The 22,252-nt window shown below is 46.6% G+C and overlaps 2 protein-coding genes and 1 long non-coding RNA gene across 5 annotated transcripts in view; 1 reads left to right on the top strand and 2 right to left on the bottom strand.

The window, feature by feature from the left end:
- The window catches only part of LIMD1 (LIM domain containing 1), a 74,567-nt gene that overhangs the window by 25,367 nt on the left and 26,948 nt on the right, over window positions 1-22,252 (top strand). For both annotated transcript variants that reach the window (XR_014232637.1, XM_082347381.1), the window contains exon 2: window positions 9,916-10,017. Coding sequence is in view for 1 of the 2 variants with exons in the window: in XM_082347381.1 (XP_082203507.1) it covers window positions 9,916-10,017 (102 nt within the window). In the remaining variant the exon portion in view is untranslated. The remainder of the gene's footprint in view (window positions 1-9,915; window positions 10,018-22,252) is intronic.
- LOC309608130 lies at window positions 2,386-9,889 on the bottom strand. The gene is made up of 2 exons (XR_014232660.1): window positions 5,166-9,889; window positions 2,386-4,586 (listed from the first exon to the last, which is right to left on the bottom strand). It is a non-coding gene; the product is annotated as an uncharacterized lncRNA (long non-coding RNA).
- The window catches only part of SLC6A20 (solute carrier family 6 member 20), a 150,714-nt gene continuing 138,489 nt past the window's right edge, over window positions 10,028-22,252 (bottom strand). Inside the window, exon 12 of one of the 2 annotated variants that reach the window (XM_082347372.1) lies at window positions 10,028-13,769. In XM_082347372.1, the coding sequence (XP_082203498.1) occupies window positions 13,672-13,769 (98 nt within the window). In that variant the 3' untranslated portion in view covers window positions 10,028-13,671. Of the gene's footprint in view, window positions 18,349-22,252 lie in introns of both variants that reach the window. The other variant, XM_082347374.1, reaches the window with a different exon arrangement.

Genomic DNA, 22,252 nt, shown 5'->3' with positions numbered 1-22,252 from the left:
CAGGGTGCGTGGGAGAGAGGGCAGGCAGGGGAGGCACGGGTGTCGGGGAGGATGTAGTTTGTTGTGTTATCTGCATCCATGGTTCTCAGCCTTGGCCGAGCCTTAGAGTCAACTGAGGCGCTGTGGTCCCACCCCCAAATTGGAACCAGAGTCTCTGGAGGTGATGGTGGGCGTCTACTTTGATCCCTTCCTTGAGAAGCAGCCCTCTGCCTGGGAGGCAGGAGCCCGGCACCCGCCGCCTTCAGGGCTTTTTCCATGAGCTTATATCGTGGCTAGGAGGAAGTCTGTTGCTGAGGCCATTGGTCCAGCTCTGCCAAACGCTTGGCCCCTCTTCTAGAACCTGTTGACTCCCAGAGCTGCCCAGAGCCGCCCAGGTCCATAGGCTGCAACCTTCTGCTGAGAAAAAGCCTTGCTCAACTTGTGTGCAGACTAATTCATTCAGATCTGCCCTGTCAACCACCCCCAACCAGACTGCGTGCCCTGCCCCTGGCCTCAGCCCCCTTTCAGCGTAGTATGCGGTCCATGGCTGTGTGATGCCATGTGATGTGCAGCATCCGTTCAGAGCTAAAAAGGATGCCCGCACCTCTCAGAGGCCTCCCTTCCTCACTGGGACAGGAGTGGTCACCCGGACAAGGCCCAGGTGTGAGCTGGAGGTGCAGGGCCACTCCCATTGGCCGGCCTGATGGAATCTTTTTATTTCAAACCTTATCCTAACAATAAAAGGTGGCGACTTGGTCATCACCCAGTTTGGCTGTGTGTTCAGTTGAAGGAGTGCTGCAGGGTCCTCAGCCTGTCTGCAGGAAGGAGGCAGGAATTCTGCTGTAGCCAAAACCTCACGCTGAGGCTGCTTTGCGGGCCCCCTTATTTGTAAATCCTGCCTTTGCAAGCCAGTAGGGAAGATGCCATGGCCCTAAACCCAATTTGTTTTTTGGCTTTGGGTGTACAGGAGATCATTGAATGCCAATTTGGGATCACTTCCTTCACATGGAACGCTGCCCGGGCTAGGCTGGGTGGTGTCTGCATTCGATCAGTTAGGGCTGTGTTATTGGTTCTCGAATAATCTTCCTGGAACTGTTGCAGTGGGTCGGGACATTCCAGGAGGCAGAGTGGGCTCTGTCCCATCTCAAGCGTTGTGGTTTCCCTTTTGTCTGTTATATACTCTTGAGGTTCCACTGATACTTTTTTTGAGAAAAGTTTCTCCCCCTCTAAGCTGTTTGGAAACCACTGTTGTGCACCAAGAGAGTTAGGCCGGCTTGAATTAGTATATAAACAAAAGGTTTTCAAGATACTGGATTCAGGCAAGTATGGACAATGATCCTTGAGAGATGGGAAGCAAATGGGGCAAGCCCTATGATTGCCCCAGCTTACTGCCTTGAGAGAGTTTCCAGACATTGACACAAGGAGGGAGAAGGGAGAGAGAGCCTGGGAGACTCCTTGAGTTAAAAGGCTGCTGAGGGGACTTCCCTGGTGGCGCAGTGGTTAAGAATCCACCTGCCAATGCAGGGGACATGGGTTCGAGCCCTGGCCCGGGAAGATCCCACATGCTGCGGAGCAGCTAAGCCTGTGTGCCACAACTACTGAGCCTGCGCTCTAGAGCCTGCGAGCCCCAACTACTGAGCCCATGAGCCACAACTACTGAAGCCCGTGTGCCTAGAGCCCGTGCTCCGCAACGAGAGAAGCCACCGCAATGAGAAACCTGCTCACCGCACCAAAGAGTAGCCCCTGCTCGCTGCAGCTAGAGAAAGCCCGTGTGCAACAATGAACACCCAACGCAGCCAAAAATAAATAAATATACAAGTAAATTAATTAATTTTTAAAAAAAGTGCTGCTGAGATCCTGGGGGAGACTAAGGTAGCTGGAGTTCATAGGACTCTAGCAAAATCTTTCCAAAGCATATGTCTGATAAAGGACTTGTCTCCTGAATATGTAGGAAATTCTCATAACTCAAGAAAAAGAAAAAAAAAATGAGGAAAAGATTTGAACAGACACCTCACCAAAGAAGATACAGGATGGTAAATAAGCACAGCAAAAGATGCTCTGGTGCTACATCGTTAGTCACTGGAGAAATGCAAATTAAAACCACAACGAGGGGTGAATTCCCTGGCTTGTCAAGTGGGTAGGACTCCGCGCTTCCACTCTAGAGGGCATGGGTTCAACCCCTGGTCGGGGAACTAAGATCCTGCGTGCCATGCGGAGCAGAAAAAAAAAAAAAAAAAAAACAGAACCAAAAACACAGTGAGTTACTACTACCTACCTATTGGAATGGACAAAATCAGGATGACTGCCATTCCAAGTACTGGCAAAGATGTGGAGAAACTGGAACTCTCATAAACTGCTGGTGGGAATGTGAGATGATAGATCTTCTTTGGGAAATAGTTTGGCAGCTTTTTTTTTTTTAAATATTTATTTATCTATTTATTTATTTATTTAGTCTGCACCAGGTCTTAGTTGCAGTATGCAGGATCTTTTAGTTGCAGCACTTGGACTCTTAGTTGCGGCATACAGGCTTCTTCGTTGTGGCTTGCAAACTCTTACTTGCAGCCTTCGGGATCTAGTTCCCCAACCAAGGATCAAACCCAGGCTGCCTGCATTGGGAGCTCGGAGTCTTACCCGCTAGACCACCAGGGTAGTCTGGGCAGCTTTTTAAAAAGTTAAATATACACTTACCATAAGCCTGAGCCAATCCACTCTTAAGTCTTTACCCAAGAGAAAAGGAGAAATATGTCTATACATAAACACTTGTACACAAGCAGCTTTATTTGTAACAGCCCCGAAGTGGAAACCACTCATGTTCATCACCAGCTGAGTGGATAAAAAAATGTTGGTCCCATCACACAATGGACTACTACTCAGCAATGAAAAGGAGTGAACTCTTGGTATATACAGCAGCTGGGTGAATCTCAGAATCATTATGCTGAGTGAAAGAAACCAGACAAAAAAAGAGTACATGCTCTAGGGTCCATTTATATAACCTCTAGAAAATACAAACTGAGCTCACATTGGTGGTATAGTGGTGAGCATAGCCTTCCAAACTGATCTCTGCTGACAGAAAGCAGAGCAGTGGTTGCCCAGGGAGGGGGTATTAGAAAAGGCGTGAGGACATATGGAATCTTTGGGGATGGTGGGTGTGTTCACTGTCCTAATTGTGGTGATGATTTCACAGGTGTATTCAAATGTCAAAAGTTATCAAATTGTACACTTTAAATATGTGCAGTTTATTGGATGTCACTTATACCTCATTAAAGCTGTTTAAAAAAAGATCCCTCTGGCTAGAGTTTGGAGAATGGATTAAAGGGCAGTGAGTCTAACTACAGGGCAATAGTTGCATATCCTTTCCTCCCTTCTCCTAAAAGTTTAATTCCTTCTTTCCCTCACTTTCCTCCTGGTTTTGGAGCTTGGATTACTATAGTAATATGTGATTGACATTTTATTACTTTCCTCTGTTGAGGAAAAGTAAGGATTTTCTTTAAAATCTTCTAACTAAGGGACCATGTGGAAAACAAAGGGTGTCTAGGGGTCTTTTGTTCTTGTTGAGTCCTGTCTCGGAAAAACTCACTTCTGTTTCTTCTCTGTGCTACTAGTGCTCACACTTCTGACACCAGATGTGTGGTTTTTCCCACACCAACCAATTCTCCGACACCAGCCAGGTGTCCTACAATTCAATTCAATCTGATGCTAACTGGAGTTAGCACAGACCCTACAGGTTAAGGAAGGACTCAGTCCTACAAGCCCCCCTCTCACTTTGTCAACTATGCCTCTGACTGACTGGCTATAAATCAGAGTTCCCCCCACCCCCTCCTTGGGTTTGGTTATTTGCCTTAATGACTTACAGAACTTAGGGAAACACATTTACCAGTTTATTATAAAGGGTATGATGAAGGATACAGTTGAACAGTTGGATGAAGAGATACATAGGAAAAGGTCTGGAAGGGTCCTGAGTACAGAAGCTTCTGCCTGGTGTAGTTGGGGTGTGTTACCCTCTTGGCATGTGGTTGTGTTCACCAACCTCGAAGCTCTCTGAATCCTGTACATTGAGGAGGCTTCATCATGTAGGCATGATTGATTATTAACTTATTTTCCAGCCCCTCTCCCCTCCCTGGAGGATGGAGGGCTAGGGCTGAAAGTTCCAAACTTATAAGCCTGGCTTGGTCTTTCTGGTGACCAGCCCCCAACCAGGAGCCCACGCAGTGTCTCCTCATTAGAAAAAAAGATGCTCATCTTGCCCAGGAAATTCCAAGGGATTTAGGAGCTCTGTGTCAGGAACTGGGGTCAAAAACCAAATATTAGCAGGAACTGGGGGCAGAGACCAATATATGTATTTCTTATTATTTCACAAGCCCGAGCCTCTGCTCAGCCCTGGCCACTTAAGCAAACTTACAGCACAGGACTTTGGGTGAGATTGGTCAGCTCACCTATCAGCAGTGGCATAGTCTGGTTTCCTGGCTCCTTGGATGACCATCCCGTGAGGGCAGGATCAGAGTACAGTCGTGCTGCTCGCCATCCTGCTGCCAGCGTCTGCAGAGAGCCTGACTCCGAGTGAATGGTGGAGAAGCACTCGTGGGGTGAATCCTTCAGCTGCAGTGTCCCTGGCAGAAGGGCAGGAGGAGCAGAGAGTCTGCGTGGGGGCGGCCTTGGGATGGAGGTCCCTGGCAGAAAGATGGCCTTGTGTGCGTGGGATAGGCCAGCATGGGAGGTGGGCCGGGTGGCCACTAGGAGATCTGGGGCAGGGCTGGTCTTGGGTCTGAATCCCTGAACAGGTTGTATGCTGGGGGGAGGCGGGTGGTGAGTAAGGAGCTCCTTCTTTTTTGGGGGGGCCCCGTGTGTGTTGCAGGAATAGCCACACAGCTGCCAACCGGATGGGAATAACGGGACCTTTGAGTTAGAACTTGGGCTCAGATTCCATCTTTCAAACCTCCCAGCAGTGTGACCTTCAGCAAGTCACAGCACCTTTCTAGAACGTGGGTTTGAGAAAGGAGATGCACATCCAGCATGCACTGGATGAACATTCCTAGCTCAGGCTCTGGGAGGTACGTTATTTCCTAGAATGTGAAATTTACTTTGTCTTTTTTTTTTTCCTGCCAAAGGAAGACTAGATCTATTTTTTTGCCCATGAAGTACTTTTCTATCCATTTACCACAAGCCACAGGGATGAAATATTTTCTTACCTACTTGGCTTCTGTGGGACCTCCTCCGTCCGTGACCGATGGTTTAGAGCACAAGCGGCTTCCTTCCTTGTTTTGTATCTGCGCTCGATGCTCAGAGTGGTGAGAAAGGATGTCAGCATCCCCAAGGAATGAGAGAGAGTGAGGGGGATGCTGAAGTCAGTAGGTCCCAGCCCTTGGATAAAGAGGAAGCCAGAGAGAGTGTCACTCTGCTGGCTGCAGGAGCGGAGGAAGGCCTGATGTGGAGAGATAACACAGCAGGAAGCCCAGGGAGGCCTGGGCAGTTGTCAGTGTCCACTGGAAGCTGCTGCCCACCCTGCCTCTCACTTTACGAGCTGGAGTGAGAGGTTGTCTGATTTTATTCCCCAAGCCCAGGCAAGATGAGTTCATGTCCTTGTGACCCAGCAGCATCCCTCTGACTCAGGAGGTGTATTCCACCTCTCCTCACTGGCAGGCTGTCTTCAAGGGGGTCCTCTTCCTGCGCTCCCCATGCGGACAGGTGGAAGGGCTGATCACGGCTTCAGTTGAGTCTCACTGCTTCTCTGTGCTTTGCAGCTAACATGTCTACGGGGCTTAAGCGCAGAGACCACAGTGATGGAGAGGGAAGAAGTGATGTTGCGCTTGGGGCGGTTTTGTTCCAGGTTCGTGAGCAGAATTACATTCACGTTGCTTTGAGGTTCCATCTAGGCTGCTGTGAGCGTGCTTTGGTTGCTGCCGGACAAACCAGCCGGTGTTGCTCTTTGTAAAGGTTTAGAGTCCAGTCCCAGGGCGCTTGGGATGGGTGGTGTGGAAATCAACCCCAGGATCACCAAATAGTATAATTAATACCTTGTCATTGTCCGATAGTTGCCATTTTTCAAGGGAAAGCTCTCCGCCCGTCACCATGTTTGAATTATGCCGTCAACCAGGGCTCAGTAGAGGCCCACGTTGTCCATTTCTCTATTTTTATGTATGTTTGTTGAGGGCATATGAGTGCACTTTGTCAGGGGCTGCAGGTGTTCAGAGATGCATAAGACTGTAAAAGGCGTTTACAGGGGTATGTGTACCCCAGGTACAAGGAGGTGAGGGCCAGGGCAGAGGGGAGGTGACACAGGCTGTATGTGGAGCTGCACAGAAAGTGATTCAGCTCAGCAGTTCTTCACTGAACACTTGCCGAGGCCACAGTTAAGACGTGGCCCTGTCTCTCTTTTTTTGGATTTTATTTTACTTTATGTTTTAAACATTTTTATTTATTTATTTTACTGAAGTATAGTTCACTTACAATATTGTATTAGTTTCAGGTGTACAGCGAAGTGAAAAGAATATATATATTCTTTTTCAGATTCTTTTCCGTAATAGGTTATTACAAGATATTGAATATGCGTTCCCTGTGCTGTACAGTAAATCCTTGTTATCTATTTTATATACAGTAGTTTGTATCTGTTAATCCCATACTCCTAATTTATCCCTCCCCCCCCTTTTCCCTTCGGTAACCATAAGTTTGTTTTCTATGTCTGTGAGTCTATTTCTTTTTTGTAAATAAGTTCATTTGTATTACTTTTTAGATTTCACATATAATTATATTTGTCTTTCTCTGACTTACTTCACATAATATGATAATCTCTGGGTCCATCCACGTTGCTGCAAATGGCATTAGTTCATTCTTTTTATGGCTGAGTAATATTCCGTTGTGTATATATATACACCACATCTTCTTTATCCATTCATCTGTTGAAGCACTTGGGTTGCTTCCATATCTTGGCTACTGTAAATATTACCGCTATGAACATCGGGGTGCATGTATCTTTTCAAATAAGAGTTTTTGTCTTTTCTGGATACATGCCCAGGAGTGGGATTGTTGGATCATATGGTAATTCTAGTTTTAGTTTTTTAAGGAACCACCAGACTGTTTTCCATAATGGCTACACCAGTTTACATCGATGTGGCGCCTATCTTGAAGGTGCTCCCAATTCACTAGGAGAGGCAGGCAGTGCCCAGGTAACCAGTAACCTGCCACAGCACAGTAGGTGCCGTGTCCAGTGCTGGGCACAGCAACCCCATTGCTTCCATGTCCACACACACGCCTAAATGACAGAGGCCCCGCCTGGCCCACCTGGGCTGCCTGCTTCAGTGGCCGGCCGCCAGCACCATTGGTTTCTAGAGTGACGAGCCTGCTGCAGCAGGTTTAGAGAGGAGTGGTACTGGCAGAACCCTGCCGTCTTCACTCTTCCCTGCTAGCTGGACACAGCTCTGACTGTGCCAGCAAAGGAATGCAGTTTGCCCAGAACAGATGTATTTCTTGACTTAAGAGCAGCCTAAGTTGTATATGAAATAATCAGACAAAAAGAAATGCTGATGGGGCTTCCCTGGTGGCGCAGTGGTTGAGAATCTGCCTGCCAATGCAGGGGACACGGGTTCGAGCCCTGGTCTGGGAAGATCCCACATGCCGCGGAGCAACTGGGCCCGTGAGCCACAACTACTGAGCCTGCGCGTCTGGAGCCTGTGCTCCGCAACAAGAGGGGCCACAATAGTGAGAGGCCTGCGCACCGTGATGAAGAGTGGCCCCTGCTTGCCGCAACTAGAGAAAAGCCCTCGCACAGAAACAAAGACCCAACACAGCCATAAATAAATAAATAAATAATTTTTAAAAAAGAAATGCTGGTGCCTCTGAGTTCCTTGATGTTTTCAATTTCATCATGCTGTTTGCTAGGTACAGAAATACCAGCTGTCCAGTAGTTTCATCCTGCATATGTGTGTGCATGTGTGTGCACACGTACCCACACACAAAGGTAATTTCATAGCCAGTAAGAAAAGGTGGAAGGGAAGGGCCTTGGGGAACTTGCCGGGGTGTTGGAAACATTCTATATCTTGATCTGGGTTTACATTACATAGGTTACTTGTCAAAACTCATTGGATGATAGACTTATAATTTGTGCATTTCACTGTTTGAATTTTATCTTGAAAAAATAACTGTAAGCAAATAATGGACTCTCATTAATGATATGCAGGCTGAAGTGTTCAGGGTGAAGTGGACTGCTCTCCATCTTATTGTGAAACGTGTCACAAATAAGATGGATGGTTGGATTGGTTAAGGGATGGGCAGCAAAATGCTAACAATTGTAGAATTGAGGTGGTGGGCATATGGGTGTTCCCTGTATGATTCTTCCCATTTTTCTGCATGCTTGAAAGTTTTCATAATAAAATGTTAAAGCAGAAGAACTACAAATAACCACCACTTGTGATCCCTAGAACTTTCCATATGCGAATTCCCCCAAGAGCCAGTTTTCTCGGCAGACCCAGTACCGTTCCTACAAATGGCATCACCTGCTTCCTAAGGGAGTGTTGGTGAAGTGAATGTGAGGGCCCTGGGCTTAGTGTGTTCTCTGTGGACCTGGTGTGGTTGGTGTGGGCGTGTTTCCTGAAGGATGTGTTAGCTTGGACTTCCTTTGAAGGTGATGCAGTTTATCAACTTGAAATGATAAGAACTTTGAAACACAGGGCTTTCTGCCCTGTAGGCAGAATGTGGCTGGGGATATGCAGCCTAAGAACAGCCTGACAGATGGGAACCAGAGCTAGAAAAGGCTGGCTGAGCCCCTGACCAAGGACATGAGCTGGCTACCCTCATGGATGCTGGGGGACCTTTTTGTATATATTTAAATTTTTGAAAAATTAGTTATATATATTTTATATATAAATTGTATAGAGATGTATAATTGATTTTTCAAAAATTTTAACATTATACAGTATATTTAAACAGATCCAGGGGAATTCCCTGGAAGTCCAGTGGTTAGGACTCAACGCTTTCAGTGCCATGGGCCTGGGTTCGATCCCTAGTCAGGGAACTAAGATCCCACAAGCCACTCGGCACGGCCAAAAAATTAAAAATTTTTAAAAATTTAAGAAAACAGATCCAAACACTTTTTGAGACTAGACTTTTTTCAGCTATAACAATGCCTGCCCTTGTAAGTTTTTTTTTAATACAGAAGATGGAAAGAAGTAAAACCAGCCATAATTTTACAGTTTTGGTATATTTCCTTCCTGAATCTTTTTAAAAAAAATTTTCATGCATTATTTACATAATTGTGATCTTTTTCATTTGACTATAATGGGGGAGTTCTTTGGAAGGGAGACTCCAAGACCTCCTTTTATGTGGACTGGCCCACATAAAGGACCATGTAAAGGGACCGAAGAGTGGGCATAGGGCTCAGACAGGGGAGCCCCGAGCAAAGGCAAGGAGCTCGACCCAGTGGCCAGGGACAGGGGCAGGGCAGAGCACTGGGCTTGCAGTCTGAGAGACCTGGGGCTTGGGGGCCTGATCACTCTTTGTAAAAAGTGAGGTTAGTAAATCCCCGTTGGTGGTTCCCATTGTAAATTAAAGGAAATAATTTGGTTGAAGTTGCCCAACCTGTGTATTTGGCATATTATAATCCTGGTGCAGCATTTGGATGTTGTCTTGTAACGGTGGGAGGCTTTGAAAGCTTTGGGCAAGGGAGGAGATGGAAGAAGTGGAGGTATTCTGAACATTAGCACGCTGGTGTGGAGGGGGCCTGAACATGAGCCTGGGGCCTGATTCCTGCAGTGGAAAGGACTGATAGTTGAAAGGCTGATGGAGGGAGAGAGCATGAGAGAAAGACATTGCAAAGGAGGAATCCTTGGGAGTTGGTGATGGGCTGGTTAGGGGAAGGGGTGGGTATCTTGCTTTGTCCATTGGCTTTTTATCACTCACTTTACACTGTTTCCCTCCTGACTCACTGCTGTGTTCTTTCCCTTGCAGGAGCCTGTGTGAAATGCAGCAAGGGGGTGTTTGGGGCCGGCCAGGCCTGCCAGGCCATGGGGAACCTCTACCACGATGCGTGCTTCACCTGTGCGGCCTGCAGTAAGTGTGTGTGTGTGTGTGTGTGTGTGTGTGTGTGTGTTGAGGGACAGGGTAAGGAACACAGGGAACCAGGAAGGGAGGAGACAGAAGAGCATCCTTCCTGGAGACACTTGGCCCATGTCCCTCCATGGTCCTATGGGAAGGCAAGACAGTGTCCTCTAGAACAGGGTTTTGTACCACCAACACAAGGCCCATCAGGGTAAGCTGACTTATCACAGAGTACCAGGGTTTGCCTGGGGCCCACTCTGGTGGTAGTGGAGCAGTCCCTAATAACATCAGGTTTGTAATGCATATCAGAGGTCTCAGAAGAGTTGGGAGGAAAGCGCTGGGATTCACCATTGTCTGCCCTGTTGTCAGTTTTCTCCGCCACTGTGGGGACCAGTCAGTCAGTTACCCCTCTGTGAAGCAGGGTCCTTTCATAACTCTTTGGCCCCGATCTTTCATTTGGAGGCTGCTGTTCAGTGGGAAGTGTGAGCGTGTGCGTGAATGCCTGTGTGTATGCATGCCACACACGTATCGGTGCCTCTTAGCAAACACCTGTGGGCATCTTTGTACTGCATTACGGGCATTATGCCTAAAGCAGCAAATCAGGAAACTAGGCCTGTGCTCAGCTCAGCAAACTGCTCATTGAACTGATGGCATCCACAGTGGAGGATTCTAACACATTGCAGGCTGTTTGCCAAGTCTGACGGAGCCACGAATTGTGCTTGTTTCATGGTTTCTACCAAAGATTAATTTTGAGGAGCATTTTTGAAAAATGTCCCACTGATATCTCCACTTCTACACCAAGGCTGGCAGCTGTCTATTAAAAGGAAACATTACAACAAAGCCAAAGAGAGTCCGGGACCAGGGGGTCTTATCGTCTGGCCCAGCGGTCCTCAGTCTTGGCAGTTCATTAGAATCACGGGAGAGTTGGGGGGAGAGATTTTAAAAGCCAGTGATGGACTTCCCTGGTGGCACAGTGGTTAAGAATCCGCCTGCCAATGCAGGGGACACGGGTTCGAGCCCTGGTCCGGGATGATCCCACATGCCGCAGAGCATCTAAGCCTGTGTGCCACAACTACTGAGCCTGCACTCTAGAGCTCGCGAGCCACAACTACTGAGCCCGTGAGCCACAACTACTGAAGACCGCGTGCCTAGAGTCCGTGCTCCACAATCAGAGAAGCCACCGCAATGAGAAGCCCGTGTGCTGCAACGAAGAGTAGCCCTCACTCGCCGTAACTAGAGAAATGCCCACGCACAGCAATGAAGATCCAATGCAGCCAAAAATAAATAAATTAATTAAAAAAAAAAAAAGCCAGTGATGCCCCAGCCCCACCCTGACCAGCAGAATCAGAAGCCCTAGGGGTGGGGTTTCTAGAGTGGGGCACATGTATCGTTTCTAGGCTCCTCCGGTGACTCCCAGGTGTGGCCAGAACTGAGTACCTGGGATTAGTGCCAAGCTTCTCATTTTAGAAGCCTCCGGAGATGGGAAGAGGAGGGACTTTCTTGGCTGGTTTGTGGCACAGCCCTCAAGAGGCCTGGTTCCCAGTATGAAGTTCACCAGGTGGGCATGGGCCTACCATGCCTTGATGGCACAGGCATATGCCCAGTTCCAAACCTTAGGCTTCATCCTTACGGTGATTTCCCATAAAACACATGCCTAAGAGTTTCCGCCTTGATCGTTACTCACCTTTGTAGGGAAAATTGTGAAAGACTTTGAGATGGATCACACAGTCTCCTGAGCGTCCGCAGTGGAAATGTAGGAGTTTTCTGGTTATTGGAGTCCCTGGGTCTCTGGGCCTTGCCTTGCCTTTGAGCTGTGTTACACTCTGTAAGTTGTAGAATCTTGACGGCAAGGCCCGTGATTCTTGTCCACAGCAACGCAAACTGTGTCTGGCAGAGATTGACCAGTTTTGCATCCATTAAGCAAATTTACTTCAGCATTTCTGATGGCCTGCACATGGATGGTTCTTTGCTGTCTCCCAGTTGTAACATCTTATTGGTCTCTCATTCAGTGATGAATTAAATAAAATCTTTGACCTGTGTTTGTGTTTTATCCGTAAAGAGTTGTGATCACACCTTCTTTTAAAAATTATCTTTGACTTTTGGCTCCTGTAACTGTTTCTTAATATTTGCTCTATCTTCCAGGAAAAAAGAAAATAAATATTGAGTAGAGGCTGTTTTTATATCTCAAGCAATTACCATTTGAACTAGAAAGTTGTTGGGGGGCAAAAACTACTGGTGAGTCTGTTGGTTCCACCAGTGGCTGCTTGACTAGCTGGCAATTCCTTAATGGGCTGAGTTTATTTTCAAATTATGACAAACACAAACACTCAGGAAGACAGCTGCTTCGGAATTTTGCTTGTTCTGGCATTTAAGGCCCTTGTGGTCTGGTCTGTGTTTTATTGCTTCCTACTTCCTTATCACAGTGAGACAATTTCTGTCTTCCCCATTCACTCCCTGGAACCTCCTTTCCCCACTCACTTCGTGCATTTAAATTCTGTCCAGCTTTTAGGACCCAGCTCCAATGCCTCCTCTTCCAGGAAGCCTTCCTTGTTCCCCAAGCAGGAAAGAACCGTTTCTCCTGAACTAGGCATGCCCTACCTTCTCGCATAAACAATGAACCACTGTCTGCGATTCTGGTGCCAGCAAACCAGGCCCTAGAGCAGAGTTGCTGAAGGAAGCTCTGAGTTCCATCAGAAAGTGAGTGTGGTGGTATTCCTGTTGTGGGTAAACATACAGCTTCCTCCCCACTCACAGGGAGCAGTTGGAGACCCAGGCACGTGTCTGAGCAGCTTCTCGTGGACGCCAGAAGTGACTTGCCTTTGTTCAGTTAACTTACTGCTGCCAGTAACTGCTTTCAGCAGAAGGAGGTGCCAGGGTGGCCCACGTCCTGTGTCTGCGAGTCCTCAAGGATGTCTGCATGAGCCTCGGCACGTGGACGCAGCACAGTGGGGGCCAGGCTCTCATCCAGTCCGTCCCCTTCTTCGTTGGGGAAGAGAAAATTGGGGTCAGAGAGGGAAAGAGACTTCTTCAGGTTGAAAACCTAGCAGTTGAGCTGAATCCATGGCTCCTGAATCTAGATTAGGTTAGCCTTGCACATCTGTTTGTCTGGTTGGTTACAGCATGTGTGAGAGTGTACTGTATATATGTGTGTGAGTATGTTTTCCCATTTCATTTATGAGAATAATCTAGCTTGAAACACCATCAAGATGTATTTCTGTAGGTACACACACATGCACACACACTGGCACGTGCACACACTCACTTCTTGGATCTTATTGATACTTTATTAAAACATAATATCGGCATCTTATTGAGAACTCACATGCACTTACAAGGCAAGGCCAAGGCCCGACTGATTTGATCAGTAAAGATAAAACAAGCTACTTCTAGGTTCAGACAATTTATTCCCTTGGTGAGCAACAACATGCCAAAGGTGCCTTTGTCCCTGTCCCACACCCCAAAAGGGACAACCCTGAAACAAAAGGGCCGATGACTGCAGTGTAAGTTATGGGATGCTAAGCAGTCCGTCCTGGACGCGGTAAGTGGTCATGAGTCAGCAGCTGCCTTCAGAGGGGGGGGTGCAGAGAGCCCTCACCCCGTCAGAGGTGAGAGACTGTCTCGTGTCCCGGAGACGGTCCTAGAGCAGCTCCTTACAAGCCGCTCATCCTATGTCCCGGGAGGATCCCAAGGTGTTTCACACGCCCAGACAAACCTCTGCCTCTGGATGGTGCAAGTTCTCCCGGGCACCTCGGCCAATTCCCCATCTGCCAATAAGCAACAATGTTTAGTTCATTTTTAGTTGTGGGAACGACATGACAGCCACAAAAAATTTTAAAGACAGTAACCTGGTTTGTTATCATTCTAGAACAGGTATTTTCACTAATATTTTCCCTTCTAGATTTTGTCCAGATTTATACACATTTTTTAGAGTTGTGATCATAGAGTGTAAACCAGTATTGTATCCTTTTTGATTTAATATTATGTCATAAATTCACCCCTGTCTTTGTAATCTTCTTCATAATCATCATTTTAACAGTTACATAGTTGTCAACTGAGCCGTTCCATGGTTTGACGGCAGGGAGCGAGTGTCTCCGTGTCTCGGGTTTGTTGGTTACTGCACGTGGCCCCAGTGAATGTCTTTGTGCCTGCGTGCTTTTCTCCCTCTGCTGAGTTGTTTCCTTGGTGTTCGTTCCCAGAAGCAAGCATTCAGGGTGCGATGCGTGGGCGTTTATGTGGTTTGTTAAAGTTCTTTTTTGATGTGCTCCTCCGGCCGCAGCGGGTGTGTTTGGTTGCCATGGAGATGTGTGCTGTGTGTCTCCCTCTCCCACCTCGGCTCTGCCCACCCAAGGTGACCAGGCCCCCAACTGGATGCTCTCAGGAACCATTGGCACAGCATGGGGTGGGGGGAGGGTAGGCATGGCCTTGGCCAGCAGCCATGTGCCATGTGTCTGGACACCATGTGTCAAGTGGCCTGAATGAGGAGAAGCTGGCACCCGTCTGTGGCTCGAGAGAGGCCGAACAGAAGGAAGAAAAAGTGTGCTGGACTTGGGGGGGGGGTCAAGTGAAGTCTCCTTGGCACCTTCCAGAATAGACTATGAGGCAGAGAGAGGCCAGGCTCTGTGTCCTCACCGCAGGCCGTTTTAGGTCCAGAAAGTAAGATTTTGTTCATTTTGTAAAGACTAAATAAATTACATCCTGGAGTCATGGGGAAACCAGTTTGCCATGTTCACGGCCCCTACTGTTTCTCAGCCGTGTGAGTTGGAAAACGATGGACGAGATAAGACATGCTCTTCCCCAGAAGCCCATAGACCACAAGGGTGCCCTGGTCTTGGGGGTAGGGCTTGGGGGGCAGGCAGTCCTGAGGCTGATGGGGATTATGCCCAGCACAGGCCTGAGCTCAGAGGAAGGCAGCTGAGGGCCGGATGGGGTCCACTTACAGAACAGGGCTGGGATGTGCAGGTCACGGCCAGAACAGGTGACTCTTGAGTGTTGTGACCTAGTGCTTATGTTCCTGAGCCTGGTGTTGCACTGTGATCTGCCTTAGGGAGAAAACACAACAAAACTAAGAATATATGCCACTGCCCATCCCACCTTCCAAAAACCAAACATCCATGCCTGTTAAAGGTTGTGAAGGGATTTTATAGTGAAATCTCACACATTTATTTAGACCCCATCTGGGAAAGTCTGTCTAACAGAGTTAGTGAAATCCTGCATCCAGAATACTAGAAAGTGCCATTTCATTCCTTCAGGTAAATGCAACAACTAGAAATAAGCCCAGAGCTGTGGGACGGAGGTTCTTAGTGAATAAATCAGTGATTGGTGATTCATCCATCAGTAAGTTCACATCTGAAGTGCGGGAGGGTTCTTGGCGGTTGTTTTGTTTCTCTTACCAAGTCTAAGTAAGCACTGCCTCTGAAATCACGTTAACCTTTTTCATTGACTTTGTGTATGCCCCCTCACCAGCCCAGCCTTTGGAGATGCCCAGATTCTGAAATAGTTGAGCCTGAATTAGGGAGGTCTCCCTTTAATTCATGGCAGGCATGCTTTCTTAAGAGTCATCTCAATATTTGTAAGTAATTCGCAGGTGAACTTTCTAGCTTACTTTCGGCCTGACCCTGCCCTGATCCTCTCACTCGCAGTAGCTCACTAAATCCTTGTTAACAGCCCAGTGAGTTCAGCATTGTTATTACACTCATTTCACAGACGAGCAGAGGCTTGGAGAGTTTAGTTTGCTTGTGGTTGGTTATATCGATGTTAAATAGCCTGGTTGGCACTTGAACCCAGGACCGTGTGGACCCACAGCCCTTGCTTGCAGCCACTGTATCAAATTAGCTTTGCTTAGAGAGACACTGGATCTTGCCATGACATCTCAGGTTCATCTCTGCCTGGGGACTATGTGACAGCAAAGGTTGGGTTTGGGGATACTTTTGACTTGTGAATGCAGAAGAGTGGCCTTGTACTTGGAATAGGGGAGCTAGAATTCAGTAGTGGGTGGGATGTACCCGTAGGAGAGAAATGGATTAAGGGCTTTGATTAGAGGTCTGTTCCTTTTTAAGGGTTTTGATCCCTGAATTTCTGAGCTGTTGAGTCATCCCAATATTTCTCATCATATTCAGCATTTGTGTGCGAGCTGAATGAGTCAGCTGGATCTAGGGAAAAAGCTGAAGATCAAGAAAGTGAGAAAGGGACAGTGGGCAGATACAAAGGAAGTCAGCGGGTGAGGGTGAAATCAGGAAACAACCAAAATAGACGGAGCTGGGCAAAGGGCTGTGCGGGTCGAAGGAGAGCAGAGGGGTGGCTTTTACTTGACGTGTCATCAGACGGTCACTTGTCCCCCTCCAGCAAACCCAGTTCTGCTGCGTGCACCAGAAATGGGACCAGACTTGGTTTCCCAGATCAGACTTTGTTGATGCAGTGAGAAGCCATGATGTCCCCGACAGTGAGAGAACATCAGCTTCTTTGTGCCTGTGACGTTAAAGGAGTCTGGGATTTTTAAGCTATGTTGTGAGGGTAACTCCAGTGCGACCTGTATCATTAATTGCCACACCTGCATTCCAAACACTTTTCTTATATTTGCACACGCATAGTTTGGGTGGAAATCTGCACCCTTTCCTTCAATAATCCCAGACCAAGGGTGAGACTTGGTGGTACCCAGTGTGTCCTCCACTCTAAGAGCAGAATGGAGGGTGCTCTGACACGACGGGGCTCATCACACCCTGATTAGCACATGACGTCACACTGGGTGCCTCATCTCAGACCCAGAATCCTGGATTTAGGGAGTGAGATCTTTTACGGAAAACTGAGCTTTATTCTGGCATCACAGTTACTGCTTGGGTCTCCTTGGTGCCCTCGTCTTGCTAAGAGCATCTCTTCTCTCTTAAATGTTCTGTCTCTCAAATGTTCTCTTAAACTTCTGTCCCCACCTCTGGCCCTGTGATGGTTAATTTTATGTGTCAACTTGACTGGGCCACTGGGTGCCCAGATTTTGGTCTAACATTATTCTGGGTGTCTGTGAAGGTTTCTTGATGGGAGTAACAATTGGTAGACTGAGTAAAGCTCTCACTTATGTGGGTGGTCCTCACCCAATCAGTTTTGTTCAATAGAACAAAAAGGTGGATGCTTCTGGAGTAAGGGGACTTCCTCCTGCCTGACTGCCTTGAACAGGGACATCAGTTGTTTCCTGCCTTTGGACCGGAGCTACATCATCACTGTCCTGGGCCTCCAGCACTGACTGCAGATCTGGGGACTTGTCGATCCCCATAATCATGGGAGCCAATTCCTTATAACCAATCAACCTCCCTCCCTCTCTCTTCCTCCTCTGCCTTCCCCGTATATATACTGACAATTTCGTCTGCACCCAGGCTTTCTATCGGTGCTTTGATGCCTCTGACATGGGTTGTACTATAAGCCACTGTTTGCAGAATATTTGCTCGGTCGTCTCACGCCCCTCATTTGCTTCCCAGCCACACTCATTTGCACAAGAGGAAGTGGAGCCCCAGAGCAGTTGCATAGCTGGTCTGTGGGGGACTGGGGTCCCGACTCAGGTCCAGGTGGCTTCACAGTCTATGTTTTTGCCACCTCTCCGGTCCTCACCCTTTACCGAACACCAGCCCCGGTCCCGAGAAGCTGGTTCCACCTGCAGACATCCTGATTCCTGAAGTCTACAGAGCAGAGGCCCGCGCGTGCATGACGAGCATCCCAGGGGGTCCGATGCAGTCAGCTGGGATCTTGTCTGTGGCCGTGTGACTGGCCTCACCCCCACCCACTTACCTTCATTTGGCCCCCAGCTCCCTGGCTGCTTTTCTGAGCTCTAGGTGTGCACCGTCCAGTAGGGCAGCCACGGCCACATGTGACTTTTGAGTGCTTGAAATGTGGCTAGTGTGACTGAGGAGTTGACATTTTTATTTCATTTTAATTAATTCAGTTTAAATTGAAATAGCCACATGTGACTAGTGGCTACCATATTGGATGTTGTACGTAAAGTCTCTACTCCTAAGCCATAGTTCGCTTATTAATAAGAAACAATCAGTAAGTTTATTGTTTTTACTTTATGCGTCACAAAGGCAATATAGTCACATTGTAAAAAAAATACATGTGGAAGAAGAAAATCACCCATAACCCCAAACCAAACCAAAACAAAACAAAATAATGTTGGCTATACCCACATGGACATCATTTTTGCCAGGTTGTCATCACAGTACTTGCTTTTATGTTCTGTTTGTTCCATTTAGAAGTATGTCATGTGCTTCTTCCTCATTGCTGCGTGGTCTCCTTAAGCATCTGCTGCATAAGATACTGTTGACTTGATGACTCAAAGCCAATGCAGCCTTCCTGCCAGTTAAACTTTAAAGGGGAAGAGAATCCTTATTACCACATGAGCCAGGCGTGGATCCTGTGATCAGGTTTTCAAGGACCAGATGCACCTCCGGGGCACTGAGCAGCCTGGGAGTCTGGCAAATCCATTGCCAGGACAGACCGTGCAAGCAGCAGTGCCTGCAGTGTCCACCGTTGGTGGGTTTGCATGCCAGCGGGGGCCCGGGGGCCCCACTGAGGGAAGACCCTCTCTGTTCCTCCTGTGGATCTCTGCTGTCCCTCCTGACTGCCTCAGGTCCTGTTTGCTGCCCTGCCCACCTCCATCCACACAGCTGGCCTTTGAGCACAGCTGTGAGGGGACCACTCCCCTGCTCTGAGGCCTCAGCCACTTCTTCTCATAACATCATAGTCTGATTCCTTTACTTGACATTGAACACATTCCTTCAAGTAGTTCCAACCCCTTTCTTGTCTGCTGTCTTGCCACTGTCTCCTCCACCCTGTGTCCATCGGAACCTCCGGCCACACTAAACATCACCCACCCTTTCCTACCCCTGTCTTGTCACCCTCACACTTCATCCCACGAGGTACGCATCACTCTCCAAGTGACGTCCTCCATTGTGATCTCTGCTGTGGCTCCTCTGATGCAGGTTTCATACACACCTTGTTCATTTACCTGTCTTGTGGTGTTTTGAATTATGATTAGATTGAAACTGTTGGCAGGGGTCTATGCCTCCCCCTGTGTGGTCAGTTTTGCGAGAACGGGGACAGTGTTTAACTGACCTTGATTTACCCTTGATCTGTCACCTTTAGTATAATGCAGGGCACACAGTTAGCACTGAGGAAATGTTGTAGGGCATAAAGGTGGCATTATCCATTACCCTGTACCCATAAGCTTTCACTCCCCATTTCCCATCTCTCTTTTTCTAGCCCTAAGCAAGCACTCCTGTATAGATTTGCCTATTCTAGATGTTTCATATAAATAGAGTCATATATGTGTGGTCTTTTGTAACTAGCTTCTTTTACTTAGCGTAATGTGATCCAGAGTCATCCATGCTGTAGCATGTATCCGAACTTCATTCCTTTTATATTTATTTATTAAAATATTTATTTATTCATTCATTTATTTATTTTTGTCTGCGTTGGGTCTTCATTGCTGCGCGTGGGCTTTCCCTAGTTGCAGTGAGCGGGGGTTGCTCTTCGTTGAGGTGCGTGGACTTCTCATTGCGGTGGCTTCCTTTTGTTTTGTTTTGTTGCGGAGCATGGGCTCTAGGCGCGCGGGCTTCAGTAGTTGCAGCACGTGGGCTCAGTAGTTGTGGCTCTTGGGCTCTAGAGCGCAGGCTCAGTAGTTGTGGCGCACGGGCTTAGTTGCTCCGCGGCATGTGGGATCTTCCTGGACCAGGGCTCGAACCCGTGTCCCCTGCATTGGCAGGCGGATGCTTAACCACTGCGCCACCAGTGAAGTCCCTCCATTCCTTTTCACGGCTGAATAATAATCCATTGTATGGATAGACCACATTTTATTTATCCATTCATCAGTCAGTGGACACTCGTTTCCACTTCTTGGCCATTATAAATAAGGCTGCTATGAAGATTCCTGTGCATGTTTCTGTGTGGGTGTGGACATATTTTTTCAGTCCTTTAGGATAGATATCTAAGAGTGGAATTGCTGTGTCATATGGTAACTCTGTTTAACTTTTTTGAGGCACTGTTTTGCAAAATGGCTGCACCATTTTACGTTCCCACCAGCAGTGTATGAGGGTTCCAGTATCTCCACATTCTTGCCAGTACTTGTGATTGTCTGACTTTGATTCTAACCATCCTAGTGAGTGTGAAGTTGAATCTCAGTGTGGTTTTGATTTGCATTTCCCTGATGACTGATGTGGAGCATCTTTTCATGGCCTATTTGTATGTCTTATTTGGAGAAATGTCTATTCAGATCCCTTACCCTTTTTTTTTTGGCCGCACCGAATGGCATGTGGGATCTCAGTTCCCTGATCAGGGATTGAACCCGCGCCCTCTGCATTGGAAGCTCGGAGTCTTGACCACTGGACTCTCAGGGAAGGTCCCCCCTTAGCCATTTTTAATTGGGTTATTTGTCTTTTTATTATTGAGTTCTAATGGTTCTTTATATGTTCTACATGTAAATATCCTGTTAGATATATAATTTACCAATGTTTTCTCTTATTCTGTGCACTATTGTTTCACTTTCCTGATGTTATTATTTGTAGCACAGAAGTTTTAAATTTTGATATAGTCTAATCTATCTATTTTTTCTTTTGTTTCTTGTGGTTTTGGTGCTTTATCTCAGAAAACACAGACCTACCAAATGTCACAAAGATTCATGCCCTGAGAGCTATAGTTTTTAGCTCTTAGGTTGAGCTCTTGGATCCATTTTGAGTTAATTGCTGTATGTGGTTTGGGGTAGAAGTTCAGGTTCATTCTCTAGCGTGTGGATAGCCAGTTTTCCCAACCCGGTCTGTTGAAAAGGCCGTTCTTTCTCAATTGGATTGTTGTGGCAAATTCGTCAAAAATTAATTGACCCTAAAATGTAAGGGTTTATTTCCAGTCTCTCAGTTTTCTTCCATTGCTCTAGTCAATTATCTTTTAAAGAGATTTAACTAATGAGAACAAAATCTTATTTATCCATGCAGTTACTGTTTCTAGTCCTCTTCATTCCTTTGTTTAAATCCAGATTTTCATCTGGTACCATTTTCTTTCTCCCTAAAAGACTTCCTTTAACTTTTTTTTTTTTTTTTTTTTGGTAATGCAGATCTGCCCGTGAAGAATTGTTTCAGCTTTTGAATGTCTGAATTCAGCCATACTTCACTTTGGTTTTAAAAGATATTTTTTGCTGTGTGTGGAATTCTAGGTCGATAGTTTTTTCTTTCATTTTTAAAAAATGTTGTTTCAATGTTTTCTTGCTTGCTTTGTTTTCAATCAGAAATCCAGTGCCATCTTTATCTTTGTCTCTTTGTATGTAACATGTCTTTTTCCTCTGATTAAGATTTTCCCTTTACCATTGATTTTGAGAAGTTTGATCATGATGTCCCTTGGTGCACTTTTCATGTTTCTTGTGCTTGGGGTTTGTTGAGCTTTTTGGATCTGTGAGTGTATGGTCTTCATCAAATCTGGAATATTTTTGGCCATTATTTCTTCAAATTTTCTGCCACCCCCTCCTTTCCCCTTCAGGGACTCCAGTGGCCCCTTGGTTTGGCATCTTGAAGTTGTCCCACGGCTCACTTTAGTGGTCTTTTCTTTCTTTCTTTCCTTCTTTTTTTAAAAATTTTATTGGAGTGTAGTTGATTTACAATGTTGTGTTAGTTTCAGGTGTACAGCATAGTGATTCAGTTATACGTATACACATATTCATTCTTTTTCAGATTCTTTTCCCATATAGGTTGTTACAGAGTGTTAAGTAGAGTTCCCTGTGCTATATAGTGGTTTCTTGTTGATCATCTATCTTATATATAGTAGTGTGTGTATGTTAATTCCAACCTCCTAATTTATCTCTCCCCGGCAATTAACGGTCTTTTTGTTTTTTAGATTCTTTTCCTCTCTGTTGCATTTTGGACAGTTTCTATTGCTATGCTTTTAACGTCATAGATGTTTTCTCCTGCAATGTGTAATCTGCTTTTAATCCCATTCAGTGTATCTTTCATCTGACATTTTAGTTGTCATCTCTAGCAGTTCAATCTGGGCCTCTTAAAAATATCTTCTGTGTCACTGTTTAACTTTTGGGGCATATGGAATAGAATAACAATAACTCGTACTTCTTTACTAATGCTAATGTCTGTGTCAGATCTGGGTTGATTTCCATAGATTGATTATTTTCTTCATTATGGGTTGTGTTCTTGCCTCTTTACATGCCTGATCATCTTTGATTGGATGCCACACGTTGTAAATCATACCTTGTTGAGTCCTAGATATTTTTACA

This window comes from Balaenoptera borealis, assembly GCF_965194805.1.
Source record: "Balaenoptera borealis genome assembly, chromosome: 12".
NCBI lineage: Eukaryota > Metazoa > Chordata > Mammalia > Artiodactyla > Balaenopteridae > Balaenoptera > Balaenoptera borealis.
Note: the sequence above shows the minus strand (reverse complement) of the source record. Positions and strands in the feature narration are given on the sequence as shown.